The 23,050-nt window shown below is 39.1% G+C and overlaps 1 protein-coding gene across 1 annotated transcript in view; it reads left to right on the top strand.

Annotated features, from left to right (window-relative positions):
• Window positions 1–23,050, top strand: part of SPAG17 (sperm associated antigen 17) — a 219,757-nt gene that overhangs the window by 68,879 nt on the left and 127,828 nt on the right. The window contains 10 exon segments of the mRNA XM_065887534.1: window positions 1,058–1,252; window positions 3,201–3,382; window positions 7,461–7,622; window positions 8,823–8,913; window positions 9,123–9,235; window positions 14,193–14,330; window positions 14,419–14,532; window positions 15,152–15,302; window positions 18,708–18,935; window positions 19,031–19,249. Of these exon segments, the coding sequence (XP_065743606.1) occupies window positions 1,058–1,252; window positions 3,201–3,382; window positions 7,461–7,622; window positions 8,823–8,913; window positions 9,123–9,235; window positions 14,193–14,330; window positions 14,419–14,532; window positions 15,152–15,302; window positions 18,708–18,935; window positions 19,031–19,249 (1,593 nt within the window).

Below are 23,050 nucleotides of genomic sequence, written 5' to 3'. Positions count from 1 at the left end.
AGAATTTTCTTTCATTTAGAGTATTGATATAAAAAACATTATTTGACTTGGGCAGCTATGAGTAATTCATTGCCACCTTCCCATGAACCCAAGTGGAGCTACTGTTTTTTATTTGCATCGTATTTAAATGAGATGGCACCTCTTCACATCCTTTGACAGTTTGACTCCCCTAATATATCTCTGCTCTAAACCCACTAGACACAGAAGCAATTATATTATGGATTTCGTGAGCAGTATCAATACTGATTTGTTTTAGTAGCTGAAGAAAAATCACTACTTGATGATCAAAAGTTTGTGCATCTGTTTCTCTATTTTTAAATTGATCTTGATGAACCATTGTGAGATGTAATGTTTTCGTGTACCATCTAGTATTGATATTAAAGTACAACAATTATTCTCACCCCCCAGAATCTCACATTCTAATATAAACTCATGTTTTAACACTTATAGAACAGTATAGCCAGGACAAAATTGAGGAGAAAAATTTTAGGAAAGTGAGCAATATCTATTTTTTAACTTGAATGCAATAAATATATAGTTGCTACATAACCCATACTCAGCATGCACACCTATTGGCATAAACACACAGTATGCTTTGGTAGGGAGTTTGTTCATATTCAATATTTCCCTCTTCTGTAAACACCTCCGCATATAAAATACCACAAAGCTGCAGCTACTTGTAATTCAGGAGTAAAGCCAGATGTTGCTCAAAAGAGATTAGAACCAAGAAAAATTACAGCCTAGACATTTTTTTTTTTAGAAAAACCCAAGCACACATTTTCCATGACGACAGGCCCTCTGTATGTTTATCCTCCTATTACGCCTATGTCTCATTTGCAAAAGTGATTTAATATTTTGTAAAATGGCCACAGCCTTCTTACTGGAAGGGCAATAATGAAAACCAGTCAACATGACTGCATTCCAGCCAACTGGACTGCTTTTGGCGAGCCCAAGGGATGATAAACGCATGCATAATGTATAGAGCCATTGAACTGGCTGAGTGCAACCTGTTCTCTCTTAAAATGACGGTTGCTCTTCTCTACGGTATTTTGAACAGACGATGAGCCAGATGACGGTGCCCAGCATTACATTATAGTTGTGGGCTTCAACAATCCTCAGTTATTAGCGATCATGACTGAGCTCGGCATTCCCATAAGCAGCGTGATTAAAATATCATCAGGGAATTATGAACCTCTGCAGGCACACCTGGCCGCAGTTAGCCAGCAGCGGGAAAGTTTTCTTCAGCCAGAAGGTATGCAGTCTGCTACACAACTTACTGAATCGTGCAGTATTACCCACCGTCCTTAAAGTACAAATACAATTTTCTGCCCAAAACATAGTCATACAATACATACATTATTAAATCCTTTCGAGACTTTGAGTTGCTATTTATGCCACTTGCACTAGCCAGGTGTTGTAAATTTTGCAAATTCAAATCATACCCCGTGTTTCTATCCCTGTGGAGCCACAGAGAACACAGACTTGGTTATCCAACTACATTTCTCAGGAATTTTGCTCTATAACTTTTACCTACAGCATGAGTGGGATGGATCATCTGTAGATAATCTATTCTGCCAGAAGCCACAGTCACCAAATGGCCCAAGGGAGGCCATAGCCTTGGATTCTTGCTCAGATTTGCTACTGGCTTATTCTGATAAACCAGAGGGGACGCTTATCTCCCAGGCCTTAGACCAGGAAGCTGTGGGATGTAGTCCCACCTACACTACTATTCTGCACTACTCTTCAGACCTCAGGGTCTTCATCTAAGGGAATTGTACTAGACTCCCTCTGTGGGATGGGAACAAAGCCTACTTCAGATAGGAAAATTAGGATGCAGTATAAGCCTGTGTGACCTGGAAGTCCAAGCTCTTTTTCCCGTATGCTATTGCGCTTTTTTGTTATTTATCAGTAATATCCTTTCACGGGGCTTTGTAACCTATACAGCCGCATCCAGATTTCTATAACACGATATTTTTTTTTTTTTTTTTTTTTTTTTTTTTTAATGCGTTACGCGGGCCTCTCACTGTTGTGGCCTCTCCCGCCGCGGAGGACAGGCTCCGGACGCGCAGGCTCAGCGGCCATGGCTCACGGGCCCAGCCGCTCCGCGGCATGTGGGATCCTCCCAGACCGGGGCACGAACCCGCGTCCCCTGCATCGGCAGGCGGACTCCCAACCACTGCGCCACCAGGGAAGCCCCACGATATTTTTTAAATTGCTGTTCCAGGTTAGAAATGGCTACCCCTGATAATAATCATAGCTACCATTTATTGGGCACAGGCCTTGGGACTGGGCTCAATGCTAAGGGCTTTAAGTGTGTTGATTCGTGTAGTTTCCGTGACAGCCCTCGGAAGTATGTTTTACTATTTCCATTTTACCAAAAACGACTCTGTCTAGAGGCAGCTATTATGTAAAAGAGTTGAGAGTTAAACCTAGCTATTTCTATCTCAAAGCCTAGTTGTAACATTCGATAACTTATTATTCAAGTCAGTGAGAAAATGCTGCATAAGCTCCATAGTCTTTCTGTTAAAAATATTTAATATATAAAAATAAAATCATAGAAAAAGAGACTTTACAGTAGAATAGTGAGATCTTAGTAGTAGAACCTATTTAGTTATAGACGGAAAAACCAAACCATGTCAGACAGATTTTCAAGTGTAACTTTATGGAAAACTGTCATTATTTTATACAGTCAGAGCACAAATGCCCAGAGAAGCCAGTAGCTATTTCAATGTGACCAAAAGTTAACTGAAGCAGAAATCATGGATCCAGTCTGTTTTTACCCACATGGGAAGGAGAACTGGATTGACTGCATTTCTAACCAGTTATGCAGCAAACAAATGTTAAAATAGTCAAAAAGTGATCTGGCAGAAAAACTGCTCCTATATAGATACAATCTCAGAGTGATGGAAGTATTGACCATTTTTAGCTCCCCAAATGTGTGATCTTATAATCTTCCTGGGCCTCAACTATAGAATAAAGGGGTGGAAAAAGCTCATAGTAAATAACAATTTCAGGAGTAAAATCCTCTGTTGTTTAATTATATAGTCTAGGTCCAAACACTTCTCAAAATTACATTTCTTTATTTGCGTTTTCTGGTACTGTACAGACATCATGCAATGCATATGACTCACCACAAACACTTAAAGTGGGAAGAAATTCGACACTCTCATTTTGTAGTATAAACATGTTGCTCTTATTAGATATAGAAGCTGAAAAATTGAAGAAAGAGAATGACATAAAAGAACTTGAAATCTTCTGGAAGTACTTGGAACCAATCCTGAATAATGAGAAACCGGAAACAAATCTCTTTGATGTCGCTCGGCTTGAATACGTGGTCAAGGCTGACAAGTTTCCTTGCGACTGGTTGGACAGTGAGATGTTGGTTAGTACACGCATTAATGAGAGTGACTGGTTTGAACACGTGACACTGTGGTTCCATTTACTCCATTCGTTCATTCCACAGATATTTATTAATCACTGTCTACAGAGAAGGCTTTGTGCTAGGTTCCTTCACCTTCACGACAGTGATCACATTGAACGTCCAATAATGGCTATATAGCCTGATTCTTCAGCTTTTAGTGTATGAATTAATGACAAAGGAATAAGATGAGATGAAGATAAAGGATGGTAATTATTTTATTTGGTGACGTGGCTTTGCTTCATACCTTAACAATGTTCTAGGCAGTAGAGTCTTAATATATTAATTGTGAAAAGAGCAAATTTTACAGTTTGTCAAATTACATTGTCTTTTTTTTTAATGTATCATTTCAAAACATTGTTCTTCTAGGTCCTTGCTTTTATTGCCAAAATTGTATTTTTCTAACAAGGTCTATCTTAATAGAATGACTTGACCCCAGCCCAACAGTTAGTAGACATTTCCTGAGAGTATTTATTGGCCCCTGCTATTGAGGTGCTCGCAGAGAGGCAAGACCAAAACCGTGAAACAGAGAGGCCGTGTTCAAGGTGCCACACGCCTATGTGTTATGTGAAACACACTCTAAGTTTCCTGTTAATTCAGAAAAAGAAGACATGGGATGCTTTGAAAAGTAGCAAATGCTAAATACATGAGGGTGTTTTTAAAAAGAACGTTAACTATCACTGTTGGGGAAGTTATCCAGGCATTCCTGTTGTAAAAAAAAAGAGACCTCTCAGGTCTCTTTCTGGTTGACCTCCTGTCCCAACAAACAGGGGCCCAGGAGTGTTGAATCCCTTGCAGGGTGATATAGATCAGCATTAAAGGGAATTGAACTGAAAGCAGAGTCTTGGAGATGGACCACATAAAGTATGCCGTGAAGGGAGCTGGGAAAAGCAGGGTGGAGGAGGCGGACAGGTGTCTGTGGGCAATGACTGTGGGTGGCTGCCGAATAAACAACCAAACCTGGCTGTCTAAGAGGAGGAGAATGACATCAAAGCCTGGAGCAGTTTCCGAGACAAAGGGTAGGCTGCCCACGGCCATGGATTGGAGCATGGACAGTTCTCACTGTGAGAGTCCCTGATTCTTTTACCTTGAAATGGATGCGCACTGGGTGAAGTAAATGAAAACACTGAGGAGGGAAGCCTAGATCTGAACCTTGAAGGATGGACAGGATTTGAATAAGTAGCAATGGAGATCAGTTTGAGTTACAAAGACTGTCAACGTAAGGCGTTAGATGTCACCACGTAGAAACAGAACACTTAAGTCTGATACCCTGGCAATAGTAAGAATAAAGATAAGCCTTGACCTATATGTGGAAACAATGCTGAACATAGAAAAGCTGTGGCTGAAGGCAGAGCTTGTCGTAGGCAAAACTGGTTACTGTGGACTCCCTTTGCTTTGTGTCGTCCCACTCCTTCATCTAGATATCTTCCTCTTTCCTGCTTTGTCTTTCACTCCCCTGCCTCTAAGCCTGAGCTCAGAAAAGAGTCCATCTGTCCTCTACTACTTCGTGTTAAGTTGGGCCGTGTTTCTCTATCCCAGAGATACTGGCATACCAGGTACCGTCATACTATGACTATTCCATCCTATTTTATTGGAATTCCAGATTATGCCCAGCGAACGTGAGATATGTTTGAGAAAGAGGCCATATCCCTGGGATCCTGAAACACCATCTGAAAGACAGCTTTCTACTCTTGCTCTACAATAGACCAGCTCTTCTCCCGAGAACATATAAATATACGCCTAACTTAAAAACCCACATGCACAAGTTTAAGTTTTGTGGAAACAGTCCTTCTCTCATTTGGGCCAAGTTCTGGCCACATACCTTGTAAAGAACTTATATGCAATTTTGGTTCAATAAGGCATAGGAGATCCCAGCCATACATATCTCGAATCCTAATTCAGAGGAGGCAATACCAAGAGTCTTCTAAGGCAGCCTCAAACCGAGAACCTTTTGCTCCTGCTCTAACTAGAGCTGCCTTCCACGTGTCTTATTTACTCCCCAGGCATAGACTGAGAATAGCTGATGTGCATTGAGCCCAAGGGAGAAGACATTCTGTTGCATCATCAGTACATAGATGTGAACAGCAAGGCACACAATTGCAGCTCCAAGGGACCCAGCACCATTCCCAGCATCCTGTTTCTTATTCCAGTGTTAACAACTTAGTGTTCATCAGAAGATTTTAATCCCTCCATTTTTAAAGACAGTAAATGTGACTATATAGTTTAAATGGTAATTAAAGTTCATAAATTTCATGTTGAAAAAAATAGTATCAGCTTCGTTGAAACACTGACTTCAGAACTAGAGGATTAATGTCTAGGGTCTCTAGTTGGGCCATGAAGGTAAGTGAGGAATGAGACATTTAGCTCTGCTGCCCAACTGGACACACCGATCTTCTATCGGTCACTTTGCAAATATTTATTGAACATCTCCTTCACACCAGGGCTGCAGTCTGGGTCCAACTGCAGGAGACTTTTAGGCCAAGGCATGCCTCTGTAAGGTATGGTTTGTGAGTGAACAGCCCAGCATGGAGGATGACGGAGAAAGAAAGCCTTGAAAGCAATTCAGTAATAGACTTGGGTTACAGAAGAAAAGGCCATTGGATTTAATACTGAAGATCAAAATTCATTTTAAACTTGGGATTACTTACGAAATATAAAAGCAATAAACCTATTTGTAATACCCGTAGCTTAAATGCATGGTGTAGATACACAGTATCCCACTCTCAGCTATATCTGTAAGTTGATAATGGCCTCATCATATCCAAGCCAGGAGCCAGCCAAGTAGCCATAGTCCTTCTTCCTCTCTGGAAGAAGGAAAGCATTAGTACCCTTGGCTGCAAGCAGGCAAGCTGTATTTCTGCTGAGCCCAGGTAACGAAAGCTTTATATCAAATAAATGCCCATCAAGAAGTGCTAACTGCCTATGAACGACATCTGCAACATTTCAAGTTAAGCCCTTGGTTTGCTGAAATAATTTTCTGGCTTTTAACATGCGAGTTGCTATTTGATTTAAAAAGAAATTAGCTAGTTACCCTAAGGGATAATAGGGCAGAAGTTTTTTTTAACTATATTTCTTATAAATACAAACAAACAAAAATGTGTTTATATGCCAGAATGTGGGCAAAGAATATCAGTTTGAAGCTGATATTAACTGAAGAATTCTCAGTCTTAGAGGGGACACATGAAGTCCAGACTGACAGCTGTGCTGTGAGGATGGGCAAGGTTTGGCACTTCACTGGTCTCACGCCAGGCTGTGATTCACTGGTTCCCACCAGGTGCTTTCTCTCTCTACCTTACCACTGCGGCTGGGACATAGGAGGAGCCTATTTAATCCTTCTTTGCTTTCAAGCAGACACACCTAGTGCTAACAAACAGTGCTTTTCCACTTCTGGAAATGAAAGCCTAGGTAATAGAGGTATCTGATCCATAACCCACTTGCCAGATCATAAAACTTGTGGGTATTATAGTAGTACTAGTCTACCAGGATGTCTTAGGGTTTTTTTTTTTTTTTCCCTAAAGGTAGCACAGGTGAGGAAAGGAAGAAATCCTGATTGCACACATACTGCAGTGGACTTGTGGGGATGGTGTGCAAAGCCGAGTGGGTGATTGCCATTGCGATTCTTGTGTCTGTCGCCAAGCAAGAGCTCATCCCCCAGCTTGTCTTGGGCTGAGGATATGGAAATTCCCTATCTAATGAGTTGCTTTAGGAATGGACATACCTAGAAAATAGGCCACATTGCTGACATGAATGAATAGGGCACTTTTCACCTCGTTGAAGCATTAATTAGGCTCTTAACGATACTAGGCAGCCATAGGCCCTCCAAAGGGAACAGTCTGCACTGTGGTGAACAAGAAGGGCCCGAAGGGTTCAGCAAATGAAGACTTGGTCACCATGACTGGGATTCAGTGGTTTGGGGACCAGCTGGGGAAGGACTTCCCTGTAAAAAGTGATAGGTTTGGCTATAAGGGAGATACAAATCATGCATCTGATTCCAACAACATGAAACTAAGGACTAATTGTCATGAATTCTCTCTACCTGTAGCTGGAATTGGGCACCAACATTTTTGAAAATATTGCCTGTTTGATGTACGACAGCCTGGATTGGAAAAGGCAGCACCAGCACTATTTGGAAAACATGCAGCTTATTAACGTCCCACAGGTGGTTAGTGAGAAACCTATCTTAGAAGCTACGTTGACTTCTGAGGTAGGCATATGCTAGAATGTCTTTAGTTGGCCGAATGATTTGCTGAACAGCTTAATTTTCACATTTATAAAACATGAAGAAAAAAATCACATAAATACTGGTAGCAAGGGAACACTGCCTGCTGGGATTTAATGGGTGAGGGTGGGATCCAGGCCCCCAGGCACAGCATTAAAGGGCATCCATGTGATGGGAGCTTTACAAAACCTCCAACTACCTGCCACACACAGAGGGGATGATAGAACCCACTTTTCAGCCATGGAACAATAAATAGCATCTGGAACAAGGAGGGCTACTGATAACTTAATCACCCTGTTATTTTAGCACCTACCTTGTGCTGGCACCGTACCAGGTGCTGGCGATACTATAATGAACAAGACCCATCCTCTGTCCTCCTCATTGTGGTTAACCTTTAAAGGGGAAAATGGCAGTCGAGGCAAAGGTGGTTTCAGGTTAGCATAATGAGCACTGTGAGGACAGTCAGCTGAGCTTGCAGGAGAAGCTATAAATAGGGCACCTAACCTGCTCCTGAGCAGAGTGGGATGGAGAGACGGGAGTCGGGAAGATGTTACCAGGCAGGGTAAGTGATGTGCTGAAGGCTGAGGCTGAATTGCCTGGGCAAAACCTGACTGGGGAGAGGGACAGAGTGGTATTTTCAAGAAGGGGGAAAAGATGTACAAAGACATGGAGGTCAAAGTAAAGAAGTATTGCGTCCAGGACCACACCATGGGGTACGGCAGTGCTCCCAGGTGATACATGCAAAGTGGAGAGCAGCAACACAAGCTGGAAAGGCGGGAGCCAGAATGTTCTTTGGTGCTGAGCTCAAGTTTGGGTTTTATGCTGAAGGTTGTGGGAGAACCATTGAAGGATTCTTAGAGGGAGAATGGCATGATTCTGTGTCACCCCGGGGTGACACAGAAGAGAAGAGAAGATGCCCCATCTTCCCATCTCTTTCCTGGAAATTTCTCAGTGGGCTCTGCTAGGAAAAGCTGAAAACTTCTTTTCAGTTTTCATTAACTTCTTTCCTTCCTCAGACAAAACGCATTTATTTGATCCTAATATTAGCCAATGATTTTGTGGTGTGAACATAATCATACAATCTCAGAATCCCGGAATCCCTTCAGAGTCCCATCATACCAGCATTGGATGAAAGCATCTCTCAGCTGGATGTTTCAATTGTTTTTTTAATTATTCTTATTTTAGCCCCCACAAACTGTTGCTGTAACCCCTGGAAAGAAGAAAACACAACAATATGAAGAGCTGCAAGCTCCAGCTCCACCACCACCACCATCAGGCATGTATGAAACCTGTTGCTGGAGGATCAGTGCCAGGAGCTGGTGCTTTGAGGAGTGACTGTCCTTGGTGTCGCTTTCACATCTCTTTCCACCTCAAGATCCTACATTTATCAGTGCATGATCAGAGTTTGAATCTGTGGATGAAATTTTGATGGGAGAAACGGAGAACACATCTTAATAGAACAGTGGTATTTTGTATCTTTTACAGTGGCTTCTGTCATCACAAATGAAGTAGACATGCGATATTACAATGACTTGCTGAATCCAATTCCAGAAGAATTCATTTCTGTGCCCTTGATACTGCATTGTATGCTGGAACAGGTAAGTGGATACACGCTGAAGCTTTCTTCCCAGGTGGGCAACCTTGAGTCAATCACTTCATCTCTCTTTGCTTCTGGTTTTTTTGTTTTTTAACTGTTTTAAAATTACACTCATAATACCTGAATGCATTCTCCTTTGCAAAGATTAGAACATTTTAGATAAAGCTAAAATCTGCTTTATCAGCTTCAATCCTCTTTTTCTTGCTACATTTTGGAATGATTTTATATAACGTTTGCTGAAGTTTTGGTAGGCATATCTTTAAAACTATCAGGTGTTGTTTTAATGAAAGAGAACAGAGTTGGGCAGGTGGGTGGGGTGGTAAATGGCCTCAACTGCATTTAACATTTCTTTTACATTGTAGACTTTTTTTTTTTTTTTTTTTTTTTATGATACGCGGGCCTCTCACTGTTGTGGCCTCTCCCTTTGTGGAGCACAGGCTCCAGGCGCGCAGGCTCAGCGGCCATGGCTAACGGGCCCAGCCGCTCTGCGGCATGTGGGATCTTCCCGGACCGGGACACGAACCCGTGTCCCCTGCATCGGCAGGCGGACTCTCAACCACTGCGCCACCAGGGAAGCCCTACACTTGTAGATTTAATCAGATTTTTCTATTTCTGAGGGCAATTTTAGTCATTCATATTTTTTTTGGGGGGGGGGGTTGTTTTGTTTTTGTTTTTTGCGGTATGCGGGCCTCTCACTGTTGTGACCTCTCCCGTTGCGGAGCACAGGCTCCGGACGCGCAGGCTCAGAGGCCATGGCTCACGGGCCCAGCCGCTCCACGGCATGTGGGATCCTCCTGGACCAGGGCACGAACCCGTGTCCCCTGCATTGGCAGGCGGACTCTCAACCACTGCGCCACCAGGGAAGCCCAGTCATTCGTATTTTTAAATGAACATGTCCATTTTATTTGTTTTCAATGTCATAAAAGTTCTTTATTCACTAATACACATTGAAAAGTTTTTCTCTGTATCTAGTTATGTTCCTTTACTATGCCTGATGGTATTTATTGGTGCCCTCTTTTTCTGATCATGGATGCAATTGTATATTGATTATTGGTCTTTTCAAAGAACCAGCATTTTTTTTAACGTCTTTATTGGTATAACTGCTTTACAGTGGTGTGTTAGTTTCTGCTTTATAACAAAGTGAATCAGTTATACATATGTTCCCGTATCTCTTCCCTCTGGCGTCTCCCTCCCTCCCACCCTCCCTATCCCACCCCTCCAGGCGGTCACAAAGCACCGAGCTGATCTCCCTGTGCTATGCGGCTGCTTCCCACTAGCTATCTACCTTACGTTTGGTAGTGTATATATGTCCATGCCTCTCTCTCGCTTTGTCACAGCTCACCCTTCCCCCTCCCCATATCCTCAAGTCCATTCTCTAGTAGGTCTGTGTCTTTATTCCTGTCTTACCCCTAGGTTCTTCATGACATTTTTTCCCCTAAATTCCATATATATGTGTTAGCATACGGTATTTGTCTTTCTCTTTCTGACTTACTTCACTCTGTATGACAGACTCTAGGTCTATCCACCTCATTACAAATAGCTCAATTTTGTTTCTTTTTATGGCTGAGTAATATTCCATTGTATGTATGTGCCACATCTTCTTTATCCAGAACCAGCATTTTGTTTCACTGGTCCACTCCTTTTTACTTTTTATTTTATGAATTTCTTCATTTATCTTTATTATTTCCTTCTTCCTACTTTGTTTGGGTTTATTTCCTATTTCACTTTTACTGAAAGCTCACTTTGTTTATTTTTAGTCTATTTCACTTTACCTAAGGCTATGCATTTCCTTTTGAGTATTTCTTTGGCTGCATCATGATGCTTTCAATGTATTCAGTTGTAAATCTTTTAATTTCCACTGTTTATTGTCCATTTCTAATTTTATTGCATTATGGTCAATAAGCATGATCTGGATGTTAAAAATATTTTTTAATTTCCTGGGCTTCCTGTGTGACCTGGTGTACATTGTCAGTTCTTGTGAGTACTGTATATGCATTTGAAAAGAATTTGCTGTTAATTAACTCATTTAATCCTTAGAACAGCCCTATGGAGCAGGAACTATTTTTATTCCCCATTTCTCAGAAAAGGAAACTGAGGCCTAAAAAGTTAAGTAAATTATCCAAGTAGTAAGTGACAGAAACTGCTTTTGAACCCCCCCCCCCCCCCCCCCCCCCCCCGTCAGTCTAAGTGGAAAAGTATTTTGATAGCATTGCTCTGTTGTGGTCTTCCCTTCTAACGCTGCTGATGAGAAGTCTGATGTCAATCTGATACTTTTTCCTTTGTAGGTAATCTATTTTTTCTTTCTGGTAGTTATTAGAGTTTTATCTTTTTCTTTTTTAAACATCTTTACTGGAGTATAATTGCTTTATAACAGTGTGTTAGTGTCTGCTTTATAACAAAGTGAATCAGCTACACCTATACATATATCCCCATATCTCCTCCCTCCAAGGCTATGTATAGTTATGGCTTTGTTTTTTCATTGCCTCTGTGATCTAAAGGATTATAATCTTGTTTCTGATCACATTCTTAGTTAAATCAAAATTCCTTGTGCTGGTCCATAAAAGACCCTAAAAATATGGTTCTGGGATGTTTGTCATCTCATCTCCTGCCCCCCCCCCCATCTCTCTCCCTCTCTCACTACTGGTCATTTACATAGACCTTCTGGTTTTTCCTCACATTCACTAATTACACCTTAGTTTTTTTTACACTAACTTCTCTTCCTAGAAAGTTTTGTTCCCACATGTCTGTCTGCCTGGTAGATGGATACTCCTTGTCATTCAGTCCCCAGTGAAAGTGGCATTTCTGAGATAGGCTTTCTCTGGCCACCTGATCTAAAGAAGGCCCACAACAACACAGAGTGCTCTCTACCATTTCACCTTGTTTTATTTTCTTATCAACAACTGCTCTTTAAAAAAAGAAAAATGTTTATTTCCTTTATGTATTACCTTCTTCTCACTAGAATGTAATCTCCATGCAAGCAGGGACCTAAATCTAGTCTTGTTCATTGCTCTCTGCTCAGCACACAGTAACCACACCTAGCCCATAGTAGGCCCTGAATATATATTTGTTCAATTAAATTATATCTTCAAATATTATTTCTTTTGATTTGTCCTAATTATTATTAGACAGATGTTGGAATTTCTAGTTTTTACCTCCATGTATTTTAAATTTTCTTTCAATTTTACCCCTTTGGGAATTTCAGCTTAACTTCCAACTAATTTATTCTTAGGTGGAGTCTAGTCTGCTACTGAAGTTTTGTTTCAACAATAACATTTTTAATTTATAAATTCTCTAATTTCTTTTTATAACTGTGCTTCTTATTTCATGTATGTAAATATTCCTTTATCTCACTGAATATTAAAATAGTTTTAGACTCTAATCATCTCTTACCTCCAGCATACATTTTTATGCTTGTTGACTTCTTTAGTTTTCTAACCAATTAGATAAGCACACTCATATTTGCCTTTAATTACCCTGTAAGGCTTTTGGAAGATCAGTAGTTTTATTATATCAATAAATTTGTAAAAGTTTAATAGCCCTATATGGCTTACAGTATCATCATTTTATTTATCTTAATCTTACTTATTTTATTCAACTCAACTCAAAGCAGCAAATATTTATTAACCATCCACTGTTTTCTGTGTACCAAAGGGGACAGTTGATGAACTCAGTGCCTGACACATAGAAGGTTCCAATAAGAGATACATGTTGACTGAATAAGTGTTTGATAATAAAGGGATGAAAAATTGAAATATAAGAGGAATCGGGTGGGATTTTATAGGAGGGGATATTAGAGTTTAACATTTCAGAGATGGAACAGTTCTGCATGGTCTCTTGTGATTGGAGTGGGTCCAAGAGATGGTAGGAAGAGAGAAAGTGGAGACAGGAGTGACTCTTTTAAAAGTAATGTGTTGATAAACAGTAAAGAGTATACAACTGTTTTGTTATTGTTCTCAACAGGGGGGTTTGCCTCCCAGGGGACATTTGGCAATGTCTGGAGATACTTTTGGCTGCCACAATTGGAGGGGTACTACTGGCATCAAATGAGTAGAGGCCAGGGATGCTGCTAAACCTTGTGTAGTGCACAAGATAGCCCCCATGACAAAAATCTAGTCCAAATGTCTTTAAATTTCAAGGTTGAAAAATCCTGTAGAGCTGTGTGAAATCATAGCGGGTGATTTTGGTATTTAAGGTGAAGAGAACAATTATAAATTAGGTGCCTATCTTGATTATATTTCAACTTCTTGTTTACCACATAAAATTGAACAAGGCATTTAATCTTTCTAGGCCTCACTTTCTCCGTATTAAGAAGAATATTACCCTTTACTGATCTCACCATGCATAACTTTTCTATCTTAAGGACTTGACCTGAACCCCAGTTCCTCCCAGTAAGCAGCCTTGGGCTTGGGCCAGGCACATAATTTCCCTCACCCTAATTCCATTTCTGTAAACTGGAAAATAATAGCTACTCAGCAATATTGCTGTGAGGCTTATGAGATAATGTATGTGAGGGTGGCCCACACAGTGCTTGGCATGTGGTAGGCACTCAGTAAATACTTATTGAATCCAAAGATGTGAGAGCACAGTTTTGAGTCCTTTAAAAGAAAGAGTAAATCATTAAGAAAAATTATATTAATATTGTTAGTTTGATTTCTACCATGGTAAATTTTCCTGTTTACCATTTGCATTTTGTGTTATCTATTCTAGTACATGTATGAAAATTATATATACTTTAATAATTTAATATATATATAATTATATATAAATTAATGTTTTAATGGATTATAAACTTTTTCCCTTTTACTTTGGTAGTCACTGGTAATTACACTGCCACTTTGTATAATCACCAAACTTTTTGGTAGAAACTGCCTTGTTTTTACTAAAAGCAATGGAAATACGTGACTATCAGTAAGGAACTGACCATTAAACCGATTCCTCCCAACTCTTTACGTCAACAGGTTGTGGCAAGTGAAGAAGACCTTGTCCCACCGAGTCTGGCGGAGCCGCCTCCCAGAACAGATGGGCTGGACCACAGAATTGCAGCTCACATCATGTCCATCCTGCCCTCTCTCTGTCTGACAGAGAGGGAGAAAAAGGTCAGATGGTGTGAGAAAACCAAGAAGTGTGTATGCTTTGAAAAGTATGAACTCTCTCTTTACATCAATACTGTTTTAATTTGAATAGAATCTCCATGAAATATTCTTATCTGAAGAGGAAAATGAAAGCAAACCAATGCCCAGAGGCCCTCTCCTACTGAACTATCACGATGCCCTCGCCCACAAGAAATATGTGCTAAAGGTAATAAGTAACCAGGTTACCCTGAGGATAACGGATGCAAGAAATCTCATTAGTAATTATTCAGTTGAAGAAATCTTAATGAGATAGCTTTACCAATGCTAATTACCAGTAATATACGAAGTAGATACCTGCTTGCAAAGTAAGATCTCAGAAAATGGAAATGAATAAAGGAGAAATTACATCAGCAAAGAAAACTGGCCTAAATACAGAGGTCCAATGGACCATTAAATCGATTGCGACTACACCAAATTTGCATTAAAGCCTTGCTTTATACATCTGCTAATATGAAAAAACTAGTGAAAAAAAAAACAAAAAAAAAAAACTACTGGAGGCCAGAAAAGGATCTCAGAAGGGAGGGAGGAATACATTTGAGACTTTGGCAGTTTGTCACTGTGAATGAGGAATCCATCATTTGTGTGCACCAAGAACCTCTGGCAAAGTGAGAACTAGCTTTTTTGACCTTCAGCAAAATACCAACAGTTTGTCTTCCCCAATTACCATTGATTTCCCCTGTTCCCAAATAATGAGAGCAAGGGTATCATGTTTTGCCTTCTCCATATGCATAAGGCACTTGACAGCTTATTTTAATGTCTTCTGTCATGTTGCTCTTTTTCATCAGGACCTAAAGAATTTTGACCTGGTTCAAATTGAGCAGAAGATGCAGTCTAAGTTGCCACTGTGGGAATTCCTTGAATTCCCTCTGCCCCCGCCATGGAACAGCACGAAACGTCTAGCTACAATTCATGAGCTCATGCACTTTTGTACAAGTGGTGAGTACATTGCTTTGTCGTAGCTTAAGCTCGTTCATTTATGGTCACGTGTGCCTCTAACGATTACACCCCCATCTGCAAAAAGTATTTTGATTATTGACCTTTCAGAGGCTGGGGTGGGTATTTTGATTGACTGCCCTTTTCTTATCTTGAATAATGTCATTAGCAGTAGGATGATAGCTGTGATGCATAACATTCTTCAATTTGATGCCCTGGCTTTTCTTTTCACTGTGTTTCTACAAGCACAATCCCCTTCTTTATTCCTCCTCCCCGCCTCCCAATCCCACATCCCCTCATTGACATCATTGGAGATGACATGGTAGCCCCCATCCTGGTTAAGAGGAGAACTTAGAGCGCCCCCTGTGGTGTGGTGCTGAGAGTGTTAATACCAGTTCACCTCCTCTCAAAACAGGAAGGGCCATTTTCTGCTCTTTGAGGACAGTGGAAAGAGGGGTCATTAAAAATATCTAAAATCAGCTTCTCATTGCAGAGTTCATGGGAATTTTATGATCTAGACAATCATTTCCTAAAACATATACTATTTCCACTTGAGGCAATAAGCAAATGCCTTCCTGCTTATAAGAAGAAATATGAAATTACATAGACATCTTGATTTGACCTAGAAAAGAAAAAAAGCATGTGCAGATTCTTCTTTCTCCTTTCATTTCTAACTCTAAGCAAATTATGAACTATTTTAATCTTGATTTCTTTTTTCATTTTTTTAGTAGGCTTAGTAATAGAAAAAGCTAAAATTTTTAATACTGCCATGCCTTCACCTCATGGAAATGTGCGGTGTAGCCTAGTGGGCCTGGGTATGTCATGTCTGTTGTTTACATAATCACCCTCTTCCTGGTGTTCTGAGAACATCTGGCCTTTATGCTCCTTCTGCCCTGTGATATGATTTTATTCTCTCTCCACCTCCGTTCTACCCTCCACAGCACAGGATTCTTGGGGTTTTTTTTTATATGAACAAAGCACATTTATTGAATCATTTTTTTACAGTAGCAAAATACTGGAAACAAATTTAATGTCCCTCAGAAGCTCTCATTAAAATATCAGAAACCTATGTGGTACAGAATCACGTGACTTAACAACAGTGAGGCGTATCTATATCGTGACGTGGAACAGTCTCCCAGATAATTAAGTTAAAAAAGGAAAGGAAACAAAAGATAAGAAGAGGATGATTTGTATGCTCACATTTGCTTTTGTCTTTTATGGGAGAATATGTACACATTCTTTTTTATACAATTTTTAAAGGTCACATTCCAGTTAGTACAAAATATAAGCTATATTCCCCGTGTTGTACAATACACAAGATTCTTGTTTGTGTTGCCACCACTGAAACTGCCCACATATCCTGCTCCCATATCCCATCCCAAACCCTTGTCCCTCTGCCTCTCCTCCTTTTCTCTTTCCTCCTTAACAAGTCCAAAACCAGACTCTTGAGTTCCTCAAAACGTGTCCCTTCATGGTCCTCCTTATTTCAGTAAATGGCGACTATTTTCTACCAAAACCTTGGCGTCATCCCTGGTTCCTCTTTTTACTCACGCCCCACAACCAATTCCACCACGTCCCTCACTACCAGCCCAGTCCAGCACCACCTCTCACTTGGACTATTTCGATAGCTTTCCAGTTGGTCTCCAGGCTTTCCCCGTTTTATCTACAGTCTTTTCTTCACACAATAATGGGAATGACCCTTCTAAAATGTCAGTCAGATCACGTGCCTTCTTAGCCCAAAACCCTCTAGTGATCACCCATTTCCCTCAAAGTATTAATAAAATCTAAACTGTTCTGCCGCCCACTTTTGGAGCTCATCATCTGTCAAGCTCTCGTTGTTCTACTCCACTCTATCTCATTGGCCTTACTGTGATTCCTTGGACAAGTAACTTGCACCCTTGCCTCCATCTTTGCATTTGCTCTTTTCCAGATATCGATATGGCTTCCCCACTTCTTTCACATTTTTGCTTTACTTGTTCAGAGGGCTTTTTGCTGGCTACCTTATATAAAATAGAAGCCTCTCCCCAATCATTATCACTTCTTATCCCCTCACCTGGCTTTACTCTTCTTATCATCTCTGATACACTATACACTTACCTGTTTATTCTGTTTCTAACTGCTACAATGGGTAATCCATAAAATCAGGAGTTCATTGATTAGTTTACTGCTGTGGTCCCTTTACTAAAGTCACTGGCAAGTAGTAGGTGCTCAAAAAATATTTGTGAAATGAATGAATGAACAAACTTAATTCTGTCACTTTTAACCACTTTCCTGTCTCTCTTCTGAATTTCCTTGTATTTTTTCCAAAAGGAACCTTCCCGCTGCCCTCACCTCTGTTGGAGAGGAAGTGTAGGTGACCTCTGATTCATTGATCTGTCACTATCATTTCGCCTTCCCTCACTGAATTCCGTGGTTATTTGTTAACACCGACCTCCCACCTCTCTATCTTGAACTTCTAAAGCACAAGAACCAAATCTTTTCTTTAAATCTCAGGCAAAGAAAAATACATAGAGTACAAAGCCTAATACATAGAAAACAAAAACAGGTGAGTGAGTGAATGCATGAATAAATGCTATAAAAGAATAAATACACAAGTTAATATAGCCCCTTGAAGGCTGATAACCTTTAAAGTAAAATTATGAAAAGTACTGTACCAGTTCATTGGATGGAAAGAGGCCTTTTCTTAGCCTGAGTGAACAGAAAAGCCTACTGAACATAACAGCCTATGTTAGACACGAGTGAGTGACTTCTCTGTTTTAAATTACAACAGCAGCAAAAGGTGCTTTTGCTTAAAAATGATGTTTTCTTAATTTATTTATTGAAGTATAGTTGATTTACAATTGTGTTAATTTCTGCTGTACAGCAAAGTGGCTCAGTTATACACATACCTTCTTTTTTACATTCTTTTCTGTTATGGTTTATCCAAGGATATTGAATGTAGTTCCCTGTGCTATACAGTAGGACCTTGTTGTTTATCCATTCTATATGTAATAGTTTGCATCTACTAACCCCAAACTCCCAGTCCATCCCTCTCCTACCCCCTCCCCCTTGGCAACCACAAGTCTGCTGTCTATGAAAAATGACAAGTTTTAAATATATTCAACCAATATGATACCCCAGAAAGTCCATGTGAATTAATCTGGACACCTAATATTCATTCAGCTATGAAGCAGTTTCTGAGCATTATCTTAATAAATTATATCTTGATTGTGCAGCTTTCTTATTATTAGTTACCTTTGGTATTTGTTGCAGAACTGTGGAGCCCGTGTGTAAAGTCAGGTCAACACCCATCATGGCGTGACTCCTTTGTCATTTTGGTGGACTGACTCCCTGGTTGTCCCTCTTTTAGCCCTTTACCATGTGGTAATAAAGAGCATTCCTAGCAACACTTGTCCTACTTTCTTACAGAAGTCTTGAGCTGGATTGAAGTAGAACGAGCCTTCAAAGTGTTTACTTTTGAGTGCCTGAAACTCTCTGAGGTTGATGAAGAAGGGAAACTGAAACATTCTAGAATGATGTATGGGACAGATTCTGAGATGTTAAACATACCATGGGACAACCCTGCCAGATTTGCTAAACAGATAAGGCAGAAGTACATCATGAAAATGAATACCCAAGAGACCAGTCAGCAAACAGGTACACTGCCTGGAAGGAACAAAAAGTATTCTCGCATTGTATGATTGTCCATTTGTCTAGCATTGTATCTTATGGATCCTCTTTACACTGCCTAGATAGTGGAATCAAAGACAGAATTTTATTTCTGGATCAGAATTGGTCAACATCTATGCAAGATGATGAGATCAACAAAGAACCTTCCAATCCTAGTCAGCCTGATACTAACAATATGAAGTATTCTGACCTGGATAATAGGAAATCCTTAGACTCTGATTACAGAGAACCATCAGAGCAGGAGAACAGCTTGAAGTTGCAGCTCCAACCTGAGCCTTTGAGTAAGTAAACTTGTGTCTCTGTGTGTGTACGTGTGACTATATGTGTGTGCGTGCATGTGTATAGACGCTACTAGAGAATGTATAAACCAAAAAAAAAAAAGATTCAAGGTGCATTATTTAAATGCCTCCCTATTTCAGTTGAAAAACTGTTTAATATCTAAATTATTTGGTTAATTAAACTTTGTTACTTAGTGTTGTTAGTAAGTCCTCATTATTTAAAAAAAATTTTTTATTGAAGTCGAGTTGACTTACAATGTTTTTGATATATAGCAAAGTGATTCAGTTATATATATTCTCTTTCAGATTCTTTTCCATTATAGGTTATTACAAGATATTGAATATAGTTCCCTGTGCTATACAGTTGGTCCTTGTTGTTTATCTATTTTATATATAATAGTGTGTATCTGTTGATCCCAAACACCTAATTTATTCCTCCCCTCCCCAAGTTTGTTTTCTATGTCTGTGAGCCTCTTTCTGTTTTGTAAATAAGTTCATTTGTATCATTTTTTAGACTCCACATATAAATGATATCGTATGATATTTGTCTTTCTCTGTCTGACTTACTTCATTTAATATGATCTAGGTTCATCCATGTTGTTGCAAATGGCATTATTTTATTCTTTTTTATGGCTGAGTAATATTCCCGTGTGTGTGTGTGTGTGTGTGTGTGTGTGTGTGTGTACATACCATATCTTCTTTATCCTTTCATCTTTCAATAGACATTTAGGTTGCTTCCACATCTTGGCTATTGAAAATAGTGCTGCTATGAACATAGGAGTGCGGGTATCTCTTGGAATTATAGCTGTGTCTGGATACGGTATATGCCCAGGAGTGGGATCGCTGTATCCTATGGTAGCTCTATTTTTCATTTTTTAAGGAACCTCCATACTGTTCTCCATAGTGGTTGTACCAATTTCCATTCCCACCAACAGTGTAGGAGGGTTCTCTTTTCTCCACATCCTCTCCAGCATTTATTATTTGTAGAGTAAGTCCTCATTATTTCAACCCTTTTTTTCCCAAAATATCATAAAACCTCTTAGTCCACTCTTACCTTCATAAATGTAGTACAGTGAACATAACTAAAACTTTCATCATTAGTATTTTACAAGGCTATTGTGATTATTTGCAAAAATTATTAAAAATTACCTGCAGTAACATAATGAACTGCCCAGTGCAGAGCTTGGTACAAAATCAGTGCTCAGTGAACATCAGTTCCCTTACCTCCTCCTCATGGCTTAGGCAGTTACTCTCATTCTAGAATAAAGCATAATAAATATTGTTATATTAGGAGGTATAGATGCATAGAAGAATATTAGGCTAAATTTTTATTGAGCTGTCTTACACACAACTGTCAGATTAATTACTTAAAATACACTTCTGTTATGTCCCTGCTTATAACCTTCAGTGGCTCCCTACTACCTGCAATATAGAACCCAACTTCTTGGCCTGCTTTACGTGCTTCTTCAGCAGTACCAGATTACTTTTCCCAAACCCTTTCTACTTTTTCCCTTTTGCTCACTTATCCTATGCTCTAGTCAAACAGAATTAGGCCCTATTTCCTCTAGGCAGCCTGCTCTTTTCAATCTCTGTGACTTTTCCCCCACAATACCCTCCAACTAGAGTTCTCTTTTTGATTATTATTAGGTTTGAATGGCACCTCCATGAAGCTTTGTTACATGTGTTCACCAGGAAATGCCTCCCTTACCATTCCATATGGTCATAATTAATCTATGCTTCCTTTATGGCATCAGTTATCATTTCCTACTACTTACTACCATTATTCATATGCCTATATTAAGGCCTCCTTAATACTGTAGCTTTGTAGGGGTCATAAGTATGTTTATGTTAAAAATATTAATCATATACTACATCAGAAAACAAGTCCTAAAACAAATTTTCACAGATCAAAACTACAGAGTATGCTCTCAAACCACAAAGAAATTAGGGAAAATATAGATGCAATAGGTAGAACAAATAAAATGAAAAAGTTTAGTTCTTTGAAAAGATTTTTTAAATTGAGAAATTTTTTTACAAAAGGCTGATCACAAAAAGCATGAATAACCATATTAGAAATAAAGCTGTATCAGGAATAAAAATATTAGGAATAAAGAAATGGACTTCCTTTCAATCCTATAAAAATTTAAAAGACAGTGAAAGGATATAATCAACTTTATTCCACTAAGTCTAAAAATGAAATGAGCAAATTACTAGAAGAGTATAACTTACTAACATTCACTCAAGAAGAAATAGAGAACCTGAATAGTCTTGTAACTATTTAAATAAATTAAATCAATAATTTAAAATCTTCCCAAATAATGTCATTGGCTAGGGATATTCAAAGCTCAAAAAAAGAAATAGTTCTAATCTTAACAAAAAGTAATTCCAGGAACTATAGAAGGGGTATTCTCTCCCACTCATTTTATGAAACTAACATCAGCCTTATAATAAAACTGTCAAAGATAGTACAATAAAAGAAAATTATAAATCAAAGTTATTCATGAACATATAGGCCAAAATCCTGAATAAAACATAAGCAAACTGATCTAGCAATATACAAAATGATAATAATCAAGTACAAGTTTTTATAACAAGATTGAAGGAAAAAACATACATTGTAAAATCAACATCATTTATCAATTAACACAGTAAGAAAAATATCTCAATAGATGCAGAAAAAGCACTTAAAATTCTACAGCGATTTATGAAGTCAATTTAACAAACTAGCAATAGAAAGAAAATTTCTCTACTTTATAAAGGTTATTTTTAAAATTACTATAATAAACATTATATATCAAGATGAAAAGTTGAAAGATTTCCCTGGATCAGGAGACTATCCACTATAAACACTCATATTTAGGATTACACTGGAGATGCTAGCCAACTCAGTAAGGCAAGAAAAAGATAATATTGTAAAGTTGAAAAGGAATAAACAAAACTTATTATTTGTAAATAGTGTGTATGTAGAAAACCCAAAATAATCCACAAAAGAGAGTCAGGAATAATATGAAAGTTTAATAAAGAAGTGTGATTGTGAAAGAACGTGCATAAGATATCTGGAGTACTGGGACTTTTATCATTATTCATTATACCAAGCATTTATGTTGTTTGTACTTTTCTGTATTATATTTCATAATTTTAAAAAGCATTTAAAAATGGTCAGTGCCACAAAAGAATAGGTGTTAAGTCAGTATTGACTAAATGGTCATCTTACCATTTCATTTACTTAAATGAGGGTAGAAGAGGAAGTCATCAATGGAGTGGAATTAGGGAAAATCTCCTTGCCTGTTAGCAGAGCAGATAAGTGAGGATGAGGGGGACAAAGGAGGGAGGGAGGTAACATTTATTTAATATTGCCTGCTATATTCCAAGCACTGTGCTATTTTACATATATTAACTAATACTTTATATAAACATCAAGCCTATGAGGAAGTTACTATTAGCCTAATTCTGAAGACAAGGAAACAAAGACTCAGAGTGGTTAAGTAACTTTTTCAACCACATACAAGCAGGAAGTCAGGATTCCAAAGAGGGCTATCTAACTCCAAATCAATGCTTCCTCCACTGTGGCTGTCTCGTGGCTTCCTCAGTTCCAGAAATTCCTTGCGATGCATCTGATAGTTTAGCCATATTCATAGTCTCTTCTTCCTGGCAACACTTAACCTGATTTTGTTGCCTTCGGGTCTTCCTAGGGCTGGTTCCTTACCATTAGGGCTGGTTCCTTACCATTAGGGCTGGTTCCCTATTTCTCTGTTCTAAGTACCCTTACCTATTAGCCTAGCTCACAAAAAGTTAAGCCAAATA

The sequence above is a fragment of the Phocoena phocoena genome, chromosome 1 (assembly GCF_963924675.1).
Source record: "Phocoena phocoena chromosome 1, mPhoPho1.1, whole genome shotgun sequence".
Classification (NCBI taxonomy): domain Eukaryota; kingdom Metazoa; phylum Chordata; class Mammalia; order Artiodactyla; family Phocoenidae; genus Phocoena; species Phocoena phocoena.
Note: the sequence above shows the minus strand (reverse complement) of the source record. Positions and strands in the feature narration are given on the sequence as shown.